This window comes from Harpia harpyja, chromosome Z, assembly GCF_026419915.1.
Source record: "Harpia harpyja isolate bHarHar1 chromosome Z, bHarHar1 primary haplotype, whole genome shotgun sequence".
Lineage (NCBI taxonomy): Eukaryota > Metazoa > Chordata > Aves > Accipitriformes > Accipitridae > Harpia > Harpia harpyja.
Window position 1 is genome coordinate 52,645,001 of NC_068969.1, and position 13,132 is coordinate 52,658,132.

The following is a 13,132-nucleotide window of genomic DNA, read 5'->3' on the forward strand; positions in this document are numbered from 1 at the left end:
GGCACTAGATTAAAACCAAAAATTTTAAGACTTTTAGAAGCATAATAATTGCCTTTAAGAACAAGGGTATTTTTAACCAGCCACTTAAAAAAAAAGAAAAGGAGAGAGATGATTTAGAGCAGCCAAATTCTATTACATTATTTCCTGTGTGTTGCCTAGAGGCTATGAGAAGTTAATAATCACACTAATTTGGTCCCATTGCTATGAAAAAGATGCAAGAAGCCAATGGTGATAATTCTGGAAGAGAATTACTACTTTCCTCCCAGCACACAGAGAAACATTCCAACACATATTGAAACATACGCTGGATGCCAGTGTGTGATTTCTGTTCAAAGGGAAACTTCTGAGTGAAGCTTTCCTAATTCACAGAGAAGATTTTGACTGAAATAACAAATCCCTAGTGGGTATGCAATGCGGCAACACTACTATGATGAAGCTTTCTTCCTCAAGGAAAACTGAAAGCTCTTGAAATATTTTTGTCAGTTCGAGAGAAGTATACATACTTATCCTTCATATGCAGAGGGTAAACTAATTCTGCACTTAAAATATTCTGAGAGTTTTGTTTACTCTGAACGAGCCACCTCCCTCAACTCCTCTCAAAGTTTGCTCACACTTCCAATTTCGCCTTTCCCCAAGACTAGGTTATTGCTCAACACTTTTTGATAGATAATATGCTACCCTTAAGAAATACATAATTCTGAGCCTTAGTCTATGAAAAGATTACTGTCAGTTTAATCTTTTACTTCAGAAGTTTTTAAGCATGTTCACTGGAAAGAGGCTTGACAGCTCCATTGGCCTCCCATCTTGTAAATTCTGGACCAGTCAGTAATACCCGTGCAGGACAAAGTATGACTGAGTTTATCTGTCCGTCACCTTAGTATCTCCTTTTGGATAGTCCTTCCTCTGATATATGCTTGTCACGCAAGTAAGATTTACAAAGAGAAGAAACAGAAGCTAGAACATACTCTGAGAGCAAGACGAACAGAGTTCACCCTCCACACTTCCTAGAAGCATCTGACATTTGGAGCAATTTTGCTCCATGTTAAGTTCTGGCTGTAAGCCAGTGTCCTGGGTTCAGCTGGGATAGAGTTAATTTTTACAGGAACGTGGGAGGTGGGGGGGGCATAGCCGGGGCAGCCGACTTGAACTAGCCAAGGAGCTATTCCATACCATGTGACATCATGCTCAGTTTATAAATGGGGAGCGGGCCGGGGGGAGGGCTCTGGACTTTCGGTGGCGGAGCATCGGGTTCCGGGTGGTGAGCAGTTGCACTGTGCATCACTTGTTTTGTATATTCTTTCATTAGTACCGTTGTTGTTGTTGTTGTAACCTTTTTTTGTGTTGTCCCAGTAAACTGCCCTTGTCTCAACCCTCGAGGTTCCAGGGTTTTTTTTCTTTACTCTCCTCCGTCTCCTCCCTACCCCACCGGAGGGGGCGGGAGGAGTGAGCGAGCGGCTGCGTGGTCCTTTGTTACCGGCTGGGCTGAAACCACGACAGCCAGAAACACAGGTCCCAGCCAGCAAGCTTGGAAAGTGGCCCAAAGCAAAGATCACTTAGTTGAACTTCAGCTGTCCAAGCATCCAACAAATACAACTGTTTATTTCCAAGTCTGTTATTAATTAATAGGCACAATTTCTACAACATGACTGCACTGGCAGTGTTTCCTATGCTGAGACAAAAATAAGAGAAAGGATAAGGATACCAATGCTGCACAGACTTACTTTGGCCCTGTTTCTATTGATGACAAACTTAAAATCTTGGAATAGCACAATGAAAGTCTACAAGGTTTATAAATATATAAATCAAATAACTGTGAAGTGCTCCCCTACCACTATATAATACATGACCTCATATAATCTTAGTTTTAAATAAATGTCATGAGCCACAAATTAGTAGAGAATAACTTACATGGACAGATAAACAAGGGAGCTATTTGGCAATGCATTACAAAGCACAGGAATGCCTCGATTCTTCTGAGTCAGTAAGAAAAAAAATAACAATTTTGTCTCTACCATCAAGCTTTCTGCTACTGCTGCAATGGGCTGTCACAGAAGCTGTTCCCTGCATCTGTTTGAAAATAAAGATCCTATATAGCCTGAGACAGTATGGGAAAAGGACACCCCCTAGAGTGTAAGTACATCTCTCAGAAGATTATGTTTCAGGACCTTATGATACATCATCTAAAATGCATTTAATGAAGCATCTTTAATCACAGAACCAACTCCTGTAAATGCTCTTTCATACCTATGTAACTGACTTTAAAAAATTTGAAACGTACAAATTGATTAAATTTGTCAATTATGATTTTAGTGAGAATCCTGAAAACATTTGACTGAAACCTGCAGAGGAAGACTCTAAGACTATTGGTTTGTTGATCACGCTATTAGAAGGAGCACTGAGACATGGATTCTAGAAAGCAGGGATGGAAATATATAGCATTCACATTAGGAAAATAAAAAGGTACTTTTAGAATAATTTACAAAAAATGAAACTAGCACTTCAGCACTGTTTCAGGCACTTAATATTTTTTCTTCCAAAACCACTGAGAACTTTTTTTTTATTTACCACAATCTTCACCAAAAGCTGGCTTATCTTACTTTTAAAGCAATTACTGAGAATAGGATCTCTGAAGCCTTCTAAAAAAGAATGACAAATAGTAAAAACAATTAGAGATGCAGTGAACTTTTATATTTTTCCTTTCAGATAATTCTGCTACCACAGAATAAAACTGGAATTCAGAAATGTAAAATCTCTTATTAATACCCAAATGTGTACAGTTTTAAGCATGGGACTCTCCTGGAATGGTGCGTTAATAGTTAGATCCATCCCACTGGCTGTATCATGATACCATGATGCTCCAGCTTCCTTCTGTCCTGTGTACCTTTCATGAGTTCATGTTACCAGAAACATTACGGTCTCCTTCCTGACACATCTGCACTCCAGAGCCTTCCATCCTGACAACTAAGCTGGACCGGAAGTCCTTTAAGGAGCATATGGAAAAAGTACAGTGACTTTGTACTGTTGCTCCATCGGCAGTATAGCTGCACAGCTATTTTAGTTGGCTTACATGCTGTTGAAGACCACGCATTAGGGTCTTTCTACGTTACAGTTGTATTTTATTATTTGTAAAAAAGCCTCAAAAAAATCAGGACAAAACCAAACCAAACCACCATTTCAGATTATTTAGATGTTAGATAGATGAGAACACACATTTTTTCCTCCCATTCCTGTGTCTCATGCCGTTTTTAAACATATGTAATGATGAAAAATTTTGATTATACAGTCATAACTAGTCATCTGGCACTGAGCTCCACCTGCTGACAAGCCTTTCAAGTATTGCAGAGCCTGCATACCAAGTCTCAGTTTTAACAGTGGTTCCAGTACAATGCTGCAGTATGCAAAATAACTGTATATGAAACATTTCTATAGCGAGAAAACCATATAATTTTAAATACATATTCTTAAAAATAATGGGTCTGCACCTTTATAATATTTGTTTTTACCATGTAAGGAAAAAGGAGAAGGCATATTAAAAGTGGCATACAGATTTCACTGTATTACTGCTAAACAAAATGAATTACTATTTTATATTAACAAAATCTATTGCCAGGCTTAAGCACTCTCTGAAGTTTTCCTGTTCTGTAACAATATCCAAGCCAATACTGATGCTGTGATTTTAAAGTCTTACTATGAAATGCAGACCAGCATCATTGTACTTAATTACCTGAGTAAATGGTTAACTGGCACTGCAATATTCCAAATATTCCTGATGTTTTTATTTCTAATCAGATCATTAGATATAGAAAAGTTTTGTTGTTGTTGTTTTCTTTATTTTAATTATGGTGGACTACTGCCATGCTCTGTCGATCATATTAATAGCAAGAATAGCATATGTATCTTAGGACAGATGACAGGCCATACATCCATTGACTGAACATCTAAACACTGAAAAGTTAATTCAAGCTTCCAGTTACTGGTTAATTTTTGTAAAGTAACATAATATATAATTCGGATACTACAACGTTTTGGCAAAAAACCAGATGTTTACAAGGAATAACCAGCTTTTTCTTAGTATCTATCTCCTTACTTTAAGTATGGAAGAAAAAAGTTAACTATGATTCTCCCGATTACATAGCGTGTAGTATCATAACTGCATAACCCTAAGGGGCTCAAAGACATTATTTTAAACTTGTAGCACCTTCAGCATTAAAATTATCTCTGTCTTGCATGGTTATCTCAGTAGAATGGTATAAATGCTAGAAACAGGAAAATACGCTTTATTTTTCCACATATGATGCCAAAATTGTTAAACGCAATGTTCAGAAATGGCCAAAAATAGAATTTTTTAACTCCTTACTATGCTATCATGATTAAACACAACAGAACCATTCAGCAATTTCCTTTTTTTCTTAAAATGTGTACATGAACACCAATACACAGCTAACATTTTACAAACAGTAAAATATATTGACCAAACCAAACCATATTGAACACACTAACAAATATGAAACCTCCTACAGTTAACAAAGGCAAAAAGAACATGGAAACAAAGGAAATTATAACATACACATAACATAACACTGTCTATAAAAACACACCAAATGGCATTTCAGAATTTCATTCCTTGTAAGTACTCTATTCTACTGTTACCTGATGTAAGAGATGGAAAACAAAACAATTTGCGAACTATTCCACTATGAAATTGTCTATATTTATGATACCATATAAATACTTAGAGACATGAAACTTGACGAAGTTCTTTTGTATATCATATTTTTTATTTTAAATTACCAAAAAAAATCCACTTGTGACTGAATACATGAGAATTTACTTCATATGCATGCTCACAACACAAGCCAATAATGATTTTGTCATTCTTAGGAGAAGAATTTGTAAAACAAGTGTTTATGATGAATTTCTGAAGAGAGGTAAATAACCACATTCAAATGTAGTATCAGACAACATTTAGATGAACTGCTTTTAGATACAGAGGAGAAGCCTAAACAGATTTATAGCTGAAGAAACAATGATCCTCTTGAATGATACCAGGATGAACAACCAGCAGCAAGAACATTTCTTTTCTGATCATTTAGCAGCTGCGTAATTTTAAGGAGCTTTACTAAAAAAAAATCCCATTATAAAAATCACCGGAATGCTTATTTATACAAACAGCCCTTCAGTGTATTATTTTTTCATCCTGAGATACAGTCAAGACTGCCCTCTCAAGGTACAGCAACCTGAAAAAAGTTTAATTTAGACTGCAGTTGGATCTACCGCTTTTGAGTCAATTTTACTAGAACAGGATATCAACTTAAAAGTTAAGCAAGACTTAAGTGGTATTTGCCTGTCTTAAATAACTTACTCAAGGGAAATCACCCAACACTTCAGACATATTCCGTTATTTTTCGTCATGCATACAAATTATAAGACTAAATCCTCTGAAGCCTAAACAGCAACATTTTTCTTACTCTCAGCACATTTAAAGTATGTAAAAATGCATTTCTTGCATCGTTCTAGCATGTACTTTCTCTGGCAAAAAAAAGATAAATTATCATGGATACCTTTTATTCCAAAGAAATCAATAGGTCAGAGTTCTTCACTGTGTACTGTACATAGACGCAAGGATTATTTTCTCCCACCCATTGAAAGAGACATTTGGACACCAGAAGACAGACTTTCAGAATCTTGAACTGAGGTGGAAGAAACAATCTAATTGAGTCTAATCTCTTGATTAGACTCATCATCTCAACTAACCCTTACAGACAATATTCACTAACACTACTACAGGATATTACATGAAATAACAAACAAGATAGCCTACCCCCAAAAGATTCCAAGCCTCCTAATCTTTCACAATCATTATCCTGATCCGTCCTTTCTCCTTCTTCATCTTTTTGTGCTTTATCAACTCCTCCTAGATCATGACAAGCATACAAGCTTTGTAAAATAATGTTTTGTACCAGTGAAAATGACAACCACCTGCTAGTGCCTTGTAAACTTTAAAGAGCAGTAGTGGAAGCAAGAGAATACTGACAATTAAGTGTAACTGTAGAATGGGAATGGAAAAAAACAAACTTGGTTCCACAAATAGATAAAGAAAACAAAAGCATTCCTCTCAGAAACAACAATTTCATTACCATTTCACTGAGCTACTGCTCTGTGGGCCAGAAGAAATGGTAGGCTAAACCTCTAAAGAAAACAAGTCACAAGCATCTTGTGTATTTCAAACCTGATCCATAAAAGCAAACACTACTGCTTGTCCCTTTAGTAAACAGGTACTGTTTGTTTGCTTTTTTATGTGGCCTACTATCTCTACACATAGCTGCATACAATTGAGAAAAGAAGTCACACAAAATACTAGCGAAGTACTTATTTAAATTACATGGGGTCTCATAACAGCACAAAAAGTTCTTTTTGATTATTAAGAGCATGTAAACATTTAAAAATAGTTGCAGTGAAACCAGTGTTTGTTTCTGTTTAAGGAAAAGAGTAGTTACAGCACATAAAATTAATTTTTCAATTACACAATGTGTGCAGTGATTCCAACAGCTTTTACTGTTAGTTTCCTATCTACAACTGTGAATGTATTTCTTCAACACAGCCAATGAAATTAGCAACAGCTACTCAGTCATGTTTATTAAATCTATTTAAGGATTTACACTTTTGATTATAAAACAGTCTAATAAGAATCTAAGCATCAAGTGTCCAGAAGACCAAACCAAATCCACAGATATACATAGGGTGTTACAAGTTATTGCAACCTAAAAAAAAAAAAAAAAAAAAATCACACAATTGAACTCTTTTTCTAAACAAATCTCCACAAATGCAAAGTGAAGTTTATTCTCTTCAGTCATCCCTGTGAATATCTTGAGACTCCGATCCCAGGACTAAAGTACAATAGCAAGGCTGCACAATTCAGTAAAACAGATGTGAAACTTACCATAGAAGTCACTGATCTGGCATCTTCTTCGTAATTCACTACAGGTGGTGGCTCTTTCCCATCATTCTCTTGAACCTTTTGTTCCAGGAGTTCTTTCTGGGCTGCAAATTTTGCCTCAGAGCACCTCAATTGCTGAACTGTTTGTTTAAGTTCTTCCAGCGCTTGCTTTTGGCTCAGCAAGAGTACAATACTGCAGAGAAAAACAGCAATCAATCAAAAAATATACATGATTTAAAATACATACTTTGTTTCATTTCAAAGCTACAAGACAAGGCAAGCAAACACCTACTTTGTCATTCTCTTTTCTCAGTCTATCACAAAAATCATGTTGTAATAAATATAGATGAAACGACTATTTTCATCCACTTTTGATTGAAGTTATAAACACTAAGGTTCCCCATCCTTTAGAGAAGAAATACATTTTTAGGTTATGATTTCCAGTGATGAGAAATCCACTGCAAACCACATAATTGTTGTAATAATAATTTGCACTGTTAAACTCACCTTACATCCAGTATAAATTTGTCTGGTGTCAAGTTAGAGATATCTGTTGTCTCTTCTAGACTGAAAGGTCCTCTACTGTGTAAGTATTTCTGGACTGCAGTCTAACATTCTTATGAAGCTAAATAAATTGAACTCTACAAGGAGCTAAAAGCAATTTTTTCTTGCCTTCTGCATGTTTTTATGGCTCTCCTCTGAATATCCCTCATACCCCTAAATATTGCAAGACAGACATAATTCAATCATTATTGAAGGACAAGCAGACCACTTAGAACATCTACAGGCACCTAGATGACTCTATTATCCCCAGGAACTGCCAATACCAAAGATGGACAGAAGCTGCCTAAGAGACAGAACCATCCACAGTACAGACACCCTTAAAAGCACTTAATTGGAGCCCAGCGACATGTAGTCTATAATGAGATGCAGAGTCCTCACAGTCTGCAAGAACAGATGAAGGAGGTAGAGGGACCAGAACTATGAAGAATGAGGACAGTATAAAGAAAAATCACAGTATTCTGTCACTCTGTATCTTCAGGACAATCCCTGGAGGACAGACCCTCCTGCAAGCCTTACCCTTGGAGAAAAAAAGGAATTTAAAAGTCATTGATACTGAGACTGTTCCCTCACAAACCTATGCTGAGACAAATGACTAATCAAACAGGTTCCAAAGTGATAAGGGAACAATCTGTCATAACATCCTCATTGGTAGGAAAAGATAAAAATCATATCCCTATAGATGAGCAATGTACTAAGTCACCAAAGAACAGAACTCCATACAATCAGCAGAATGATCATTCATGTAAAAAGGGTAAGTATGATGTATGAAGACACAATCAGAGGACCTGAAACTGAGGTTTGGCATGAGACTGCACACATTTAAAAGCATCCAACAAAGAAATGAACAATTATCCTGTCACTATCATCAAGATACTGTTCTTTAACCTGGCCCTCATTATCGGAGAGCAAAGGGATCACCCTGTGAAAATAATGGCATTCCACCATCAGCAGGGCTTTGGTGAATACACATTGGCTAGAATGACAACATCCCAAACACTGAATGGTTTCAACTCATCATGATCCGGAGATAAGACATACCCTGCAAGTTAAAAGTCACCAGCTATTCTCTTTCCTGAACTGTGGCAAGATAGATTAACACCTAATTGGTTTGCCCAAATCCAACACAAAATGTTCCCCATGCCACCTATGCATGAGGAATTAGAACCTATAAAATTGTTTGCCTATGGCTTGCATGAGTGTAAACTTTATAGTCCCTGTGGCCAGCAAGAGCTACTAGCAGCCTCACAGAGTGAGATCTTGTGTGAAGAACCCCTGCAAGACCAAAACAGGGCAACAGGTTGCAAAGTGGTAAAAAGGTGAACTGAATCAAAACCCAAATATTTAATATGCTATCATGACAGGAGAACAAATGGTATGCTTGACATACACATATATAAATAAAATACAATTAAAACAGTCTGTGTTGCAGGTGGTATCATAGAATCATAGAATCATTTAGGTTGGAAAAGACTTTCAAGATCATCGAGTCCAACCATCAACCATGCCCACTAAGCTATGTTCTGAAGTGCCTTGGCTACACACTTTTTGAATACCTCCAGGGATGGTGACTCCACCACTTCCCTGGGCAGCCTGTTCCAATGTCTGACAACCCTCTCAGTAAAGAAATTTTTCCTAGTATCCAATCTAAACCTCCCCTGCCATAACTTGAGGCCATTTCCTCTCGTCCTATCTCCAGACACCTGACAGAAGAGACCAGCACCCACCTCACATCAGCCTCCTTTCAGATAGTTGTAGAGAGCAATAAGGTCTCCCCTCAGCCTCCTTTCCTCCAGACTAAACAATCCCAGCTCCCTCAGCCACTGCTCATAAGACTTGTGCTCCAGGCCCCTCACCAACTTGGTTGCCCTTCTCTGGACATGCTCCAGCACCTCAATGTCTTTCCTGTAGTGAGAGGCCCCAAACCGAACACAGTATTCAAGGTGCGGCCTCACCAGTGCCAAGTACAGGGGAACAACCACCTCCCTGTTCCTGCTGGCCACACTATTTCTGATACAGGCCAGGATGCCGTTGGCCTTCTTGGCCACCTGGGCACACTGCTGGCTCATATTTAGCTGTCGACCAGCACCCCGAGGTCTTTCTCTGCCAGGCAGCTTTCCAGCCACCCTTCCCCAAGCCTGTAGCGCTGCATGGGGTTGTTGTGACCGAAGTGCAGGACCCGGCACTTGGCCTTGTTGAACTTCATACAATTGGCCTCAGCCCATCGATCCAGCCTGTCCAGATCTCTTTGTAGAGCCTTCCTACCCTGGAGCAGAGCAACCCTTCCTCCCAACTTGGCGTCATCGGCAAACTTGCTCAGGGTGCACTCGAGCCCCTCACCCAGATCATTGATAAAGATATTAAAGAGAACGGGGCCCAACACCAAGCCCTGGGGAACACCACTTGTGACCCGCCGCCAACTGGATTTAACTCCATTCACCACAACACTTTGGGCTCATCCAGCCAGCCAGTTTTTCACCCAGCAAAGAGTACATCTGTCTAAGCCATGAGACACCAGCTTCTCAAGGAGTATACCATGAGAGACAGTAAAAAAATACCATCATTTGAAGGTGGGAAGAGATATTGGTGCCAGGATAATAGTACCAATACAGCTAAATATTGAGAAGGAACACAAAATCAGAGGCCTGGAGATACGCTTCTGCACATGCCCTAATGAAAAACACAGTAAGTGCAAAGATCAATTTGTAGTGTTGCCAGAATTAGACACCAAGAAATGCTTTCATGCCCCAACTCAGACTGCCACTGCAAAGTCAGTAAACAGCTCAGAACTTGAGATACTGAAGCTGTGTCAGAAAGAAGTAGGGAGAGAGCTGAAGTCCAAACTGATTCAAGTGAAGAGGCAGAAAACGATTTTACCAAAGCCTTTTACCATCATTTTTGCCCAGATAAAGCAGACAAGGAGATTTCCTCAGCACTGAAGGGCGAAGCTCAGCACCTTGCGTGATGCTCAACAGTAACGTAGGTTCTAGAGCTCTTGCATTCGGAGTGGACCTCCTCACTTTCTTTCCTGACAATTGATTTGCATTGCATCAACAGAATGACCTCTGGCTCAACAGGCATGGTTTCATTTATTGCTCAACTACCTTTACCTTTCACCGGGTCTTTCAGCACTGAGGCCAGTGCCATATGCTATGACAGCAGTCAAGAACATGCAACAGTTGGATGAGATCTTCTAGGGACCATAAGTACATGCAAAAACATCCTGATCCCTCTGCACTGCAGTAAAAAGGTGAAAACGGTGTCTGTTGGAGGAACCATGACCAATGACAAATCAGAACTGGGGTGATTTCAAGGAAACTTTTATCTTACAACTAGAAATCTAAGCGAGATTTCATGCCTTTTAATAAGACCCTACAGGTACTGGTGCAGTCTGAACTGAAATCATCTCCTCAACACCACAAACATCTGCTATGGGCTCAGTCAAAGGAGCCTACCCACAGCAAGAACCACAGAGATGGTCTGAACTATTTTCAGAGAGATTATTAGAAGAATACAGAAGGAAGAAAAAAAAAAAAAAAAAAACAAACCCACCATCAAACTCATCTAGTTCAAATACAGTTTATCCTTTAAGTAACATGCAGCAAAGAAAGTAGGTCAAGAACCAGAAAATTGGAAAATATACTGTAAGTACATGTGAACTTCACCAAAGAAAGAACAGGAAAGTATCTAATCATCTATCTAAGCAAACACTGATATCATATACATACATAAAGTTTTGGATTTGAATGAAATACTATCCAATGCATCAAGTGACAAGATGCCTTCAACGAAGAGCTTCTAGACTTCTTTAGTGAATGAAGACAGGATTACCTGAGGACTTACATTCCAGTTCACTGGTATTGTTGTCCTGGTTTCAGCTGGGATAGAGTTAACTGTCTTCCTAGTAGCTGGTACAGTGCTATGTTTTGAGTTCAGTATGAGAAGAATGTTGATAACACACTGATGTTTTCAGTTGTTGCTCAGTAGTGTTTAGACTAAAGTCAAGGATTTTTCAGCTTCTCATGCCCAGCCAGCGAGAAAGCTGGAGAGACACAAGAAGTTGGCACAGGATACAGCCAGGGCAGCTAACCCAAAGTGGCCAACGGCGTATTCTATACCATGTGACGTCACATCTAGTATAGAAACTAGGGGGGAATGGGGGCAGGGGGATCCCCCACTTGGGGACTAACTGGGCATCGATCAGTGGGTGGTGAGCAATTGCACTGTGCATCATTTGTATATTCCAATCCTTTTATTATTACTGTTGTCATTTTATCAGTGTTATCATTATCATTATTAGTTTCTTCTTTTCTGTTCTATTAAACCGTTCTTATCTCAACCAACGAGTTTTACTCTTCCCGATTTTCTCCCCCATGCCACTGGGGTGGGGGGGAGTGAGTGAGCAGCTGCATTGTGCTTAGTTGCTGGCTGAGGTTAAACCACGACAACTGTAAACTAGTATTTATGACCAAATTTGTAAGGTTATGACTGATTGCAACAAGAATCAGAAAAACATCACTACAGACAGAAGGTTTCTTTATCTGTTGTATTAACTTCAGTTTAGACTGGGATGTGAATATTTTTTCTTATCAGAGGTAGAAAAAAACCTAAAGATCTTGCCCAAGAATGATTCTTTATTATAATGTTTTATTTATGGCACTGTAAAACACTCATTAATCCCTCACCTTCATTATTTACTATACAGTACTACAAGGTATCAGAACTACATTCAGTTTTGTAAAGAAAATGCAATGAAAAATTAACTTAACCTGATGAGTTCCAAACATATTATTGCATAAGAAAGAGTACAAGTCTTGCACATGACTCTGAAAAAGTCTTTCACAAAATTATATCTACGCAATGAACTCCATCAAACAGAGAGGCAATCTGAACTGACTCCTCTTCTTCCACCAATCTGAAGTTGTAATACTAATCAAAGGTCCACTTCGTGAGCCATCCCAACACTATGACAATTATATTAAACTAATGGAGCTTCTTAGTTTTCCAATGAATTAGGGTCTGCAGTGGGTAAGGGGTTATTTTAGAGATGGAAAACTAACTTCTTGTTTTTCAAAACAATCACTTCACACAAAATCAGAACAAGATTAGTGGAGGTTATTTCTTATGTAAGTCTTAGGAATTGCATTATAGATGCTTTTCCCTCAAATTATTATATTTTGAAATTTTATTTTGACTTACTCAGACTTCTTTTCACAAGTCTTAGACGACTCTTCTATTTTTTTCTCCAGTTCCAACACAAGTTCCTCTTTGCTCAAAAGGGTTTGCTGTGTCTGAATCAGTTCTTCTATTACTGTTTTTAACCTGTAAGACACAGATTTCAGAAACCCATGTTGTGAATACAAAATCAGAACATTGTAATTTTTCTCCTGAAGATGAAAAGGAGCATTACTCTTTAAATTATCTTACTCAGTGCTTGGTGATCTTTTTTTTGTAGATATACCTTTATATTATATTAACCCATATTATTACAGATCCCATACTAGGCTCTGTCTACATACAAGGTTACAGAATGATCTGCTGCCCACAGGCTCCCCTATCAAGAAAATTTTTTCCAGAACATGTGATGAGTTCTGTGAATTAATGCCTTCCTAATATATTGCTAATTTATGAGAT

At 38.3% G+C, this 13,132-nt stretch overlaps 1 protein-coding gene across 12 annotated transcripts in view; it reads right to left on the reverse strand.

The window, feature by feature from the left end:
* The window catches only part of FER (FER tyrosine kinase), a 203,377-nt gene that overhangs the window by 135,098 nt on the left and 55,147 nt on the right, over positions 1-13,132 (reverse strand). For 9 of the 12 annotated variants that reach the window (XR_008233883.1, XM_052779075.1, XM_052779081.1 and 6 more), the window contains 2 exons: positions 12,698-12,820; positions 6,941-7,130 (listed from right to left, as the gene is read on the reverse strand). Coding sequence is in view for 11 of the 12 variants with exons in the window: in XM_052779075.1 (XP_052635035.1) it covers positions 6,941-7,130; positions 12,698-12,820 (313 nt within the window). In the remaining variant the exon portion in view is untranslated. Of the gene's footprint in view, positions 1-3,380; positions 6,762-6,940; positions 7,131-7,229; positions 7,343-12,697; positions 12,821-13,132 lie in introns of those variants that run through there. The other 3 variants (XM_052779086.1, XM_052779087.1, XM_052779085.1) reach the window with 3 other exon arrangements.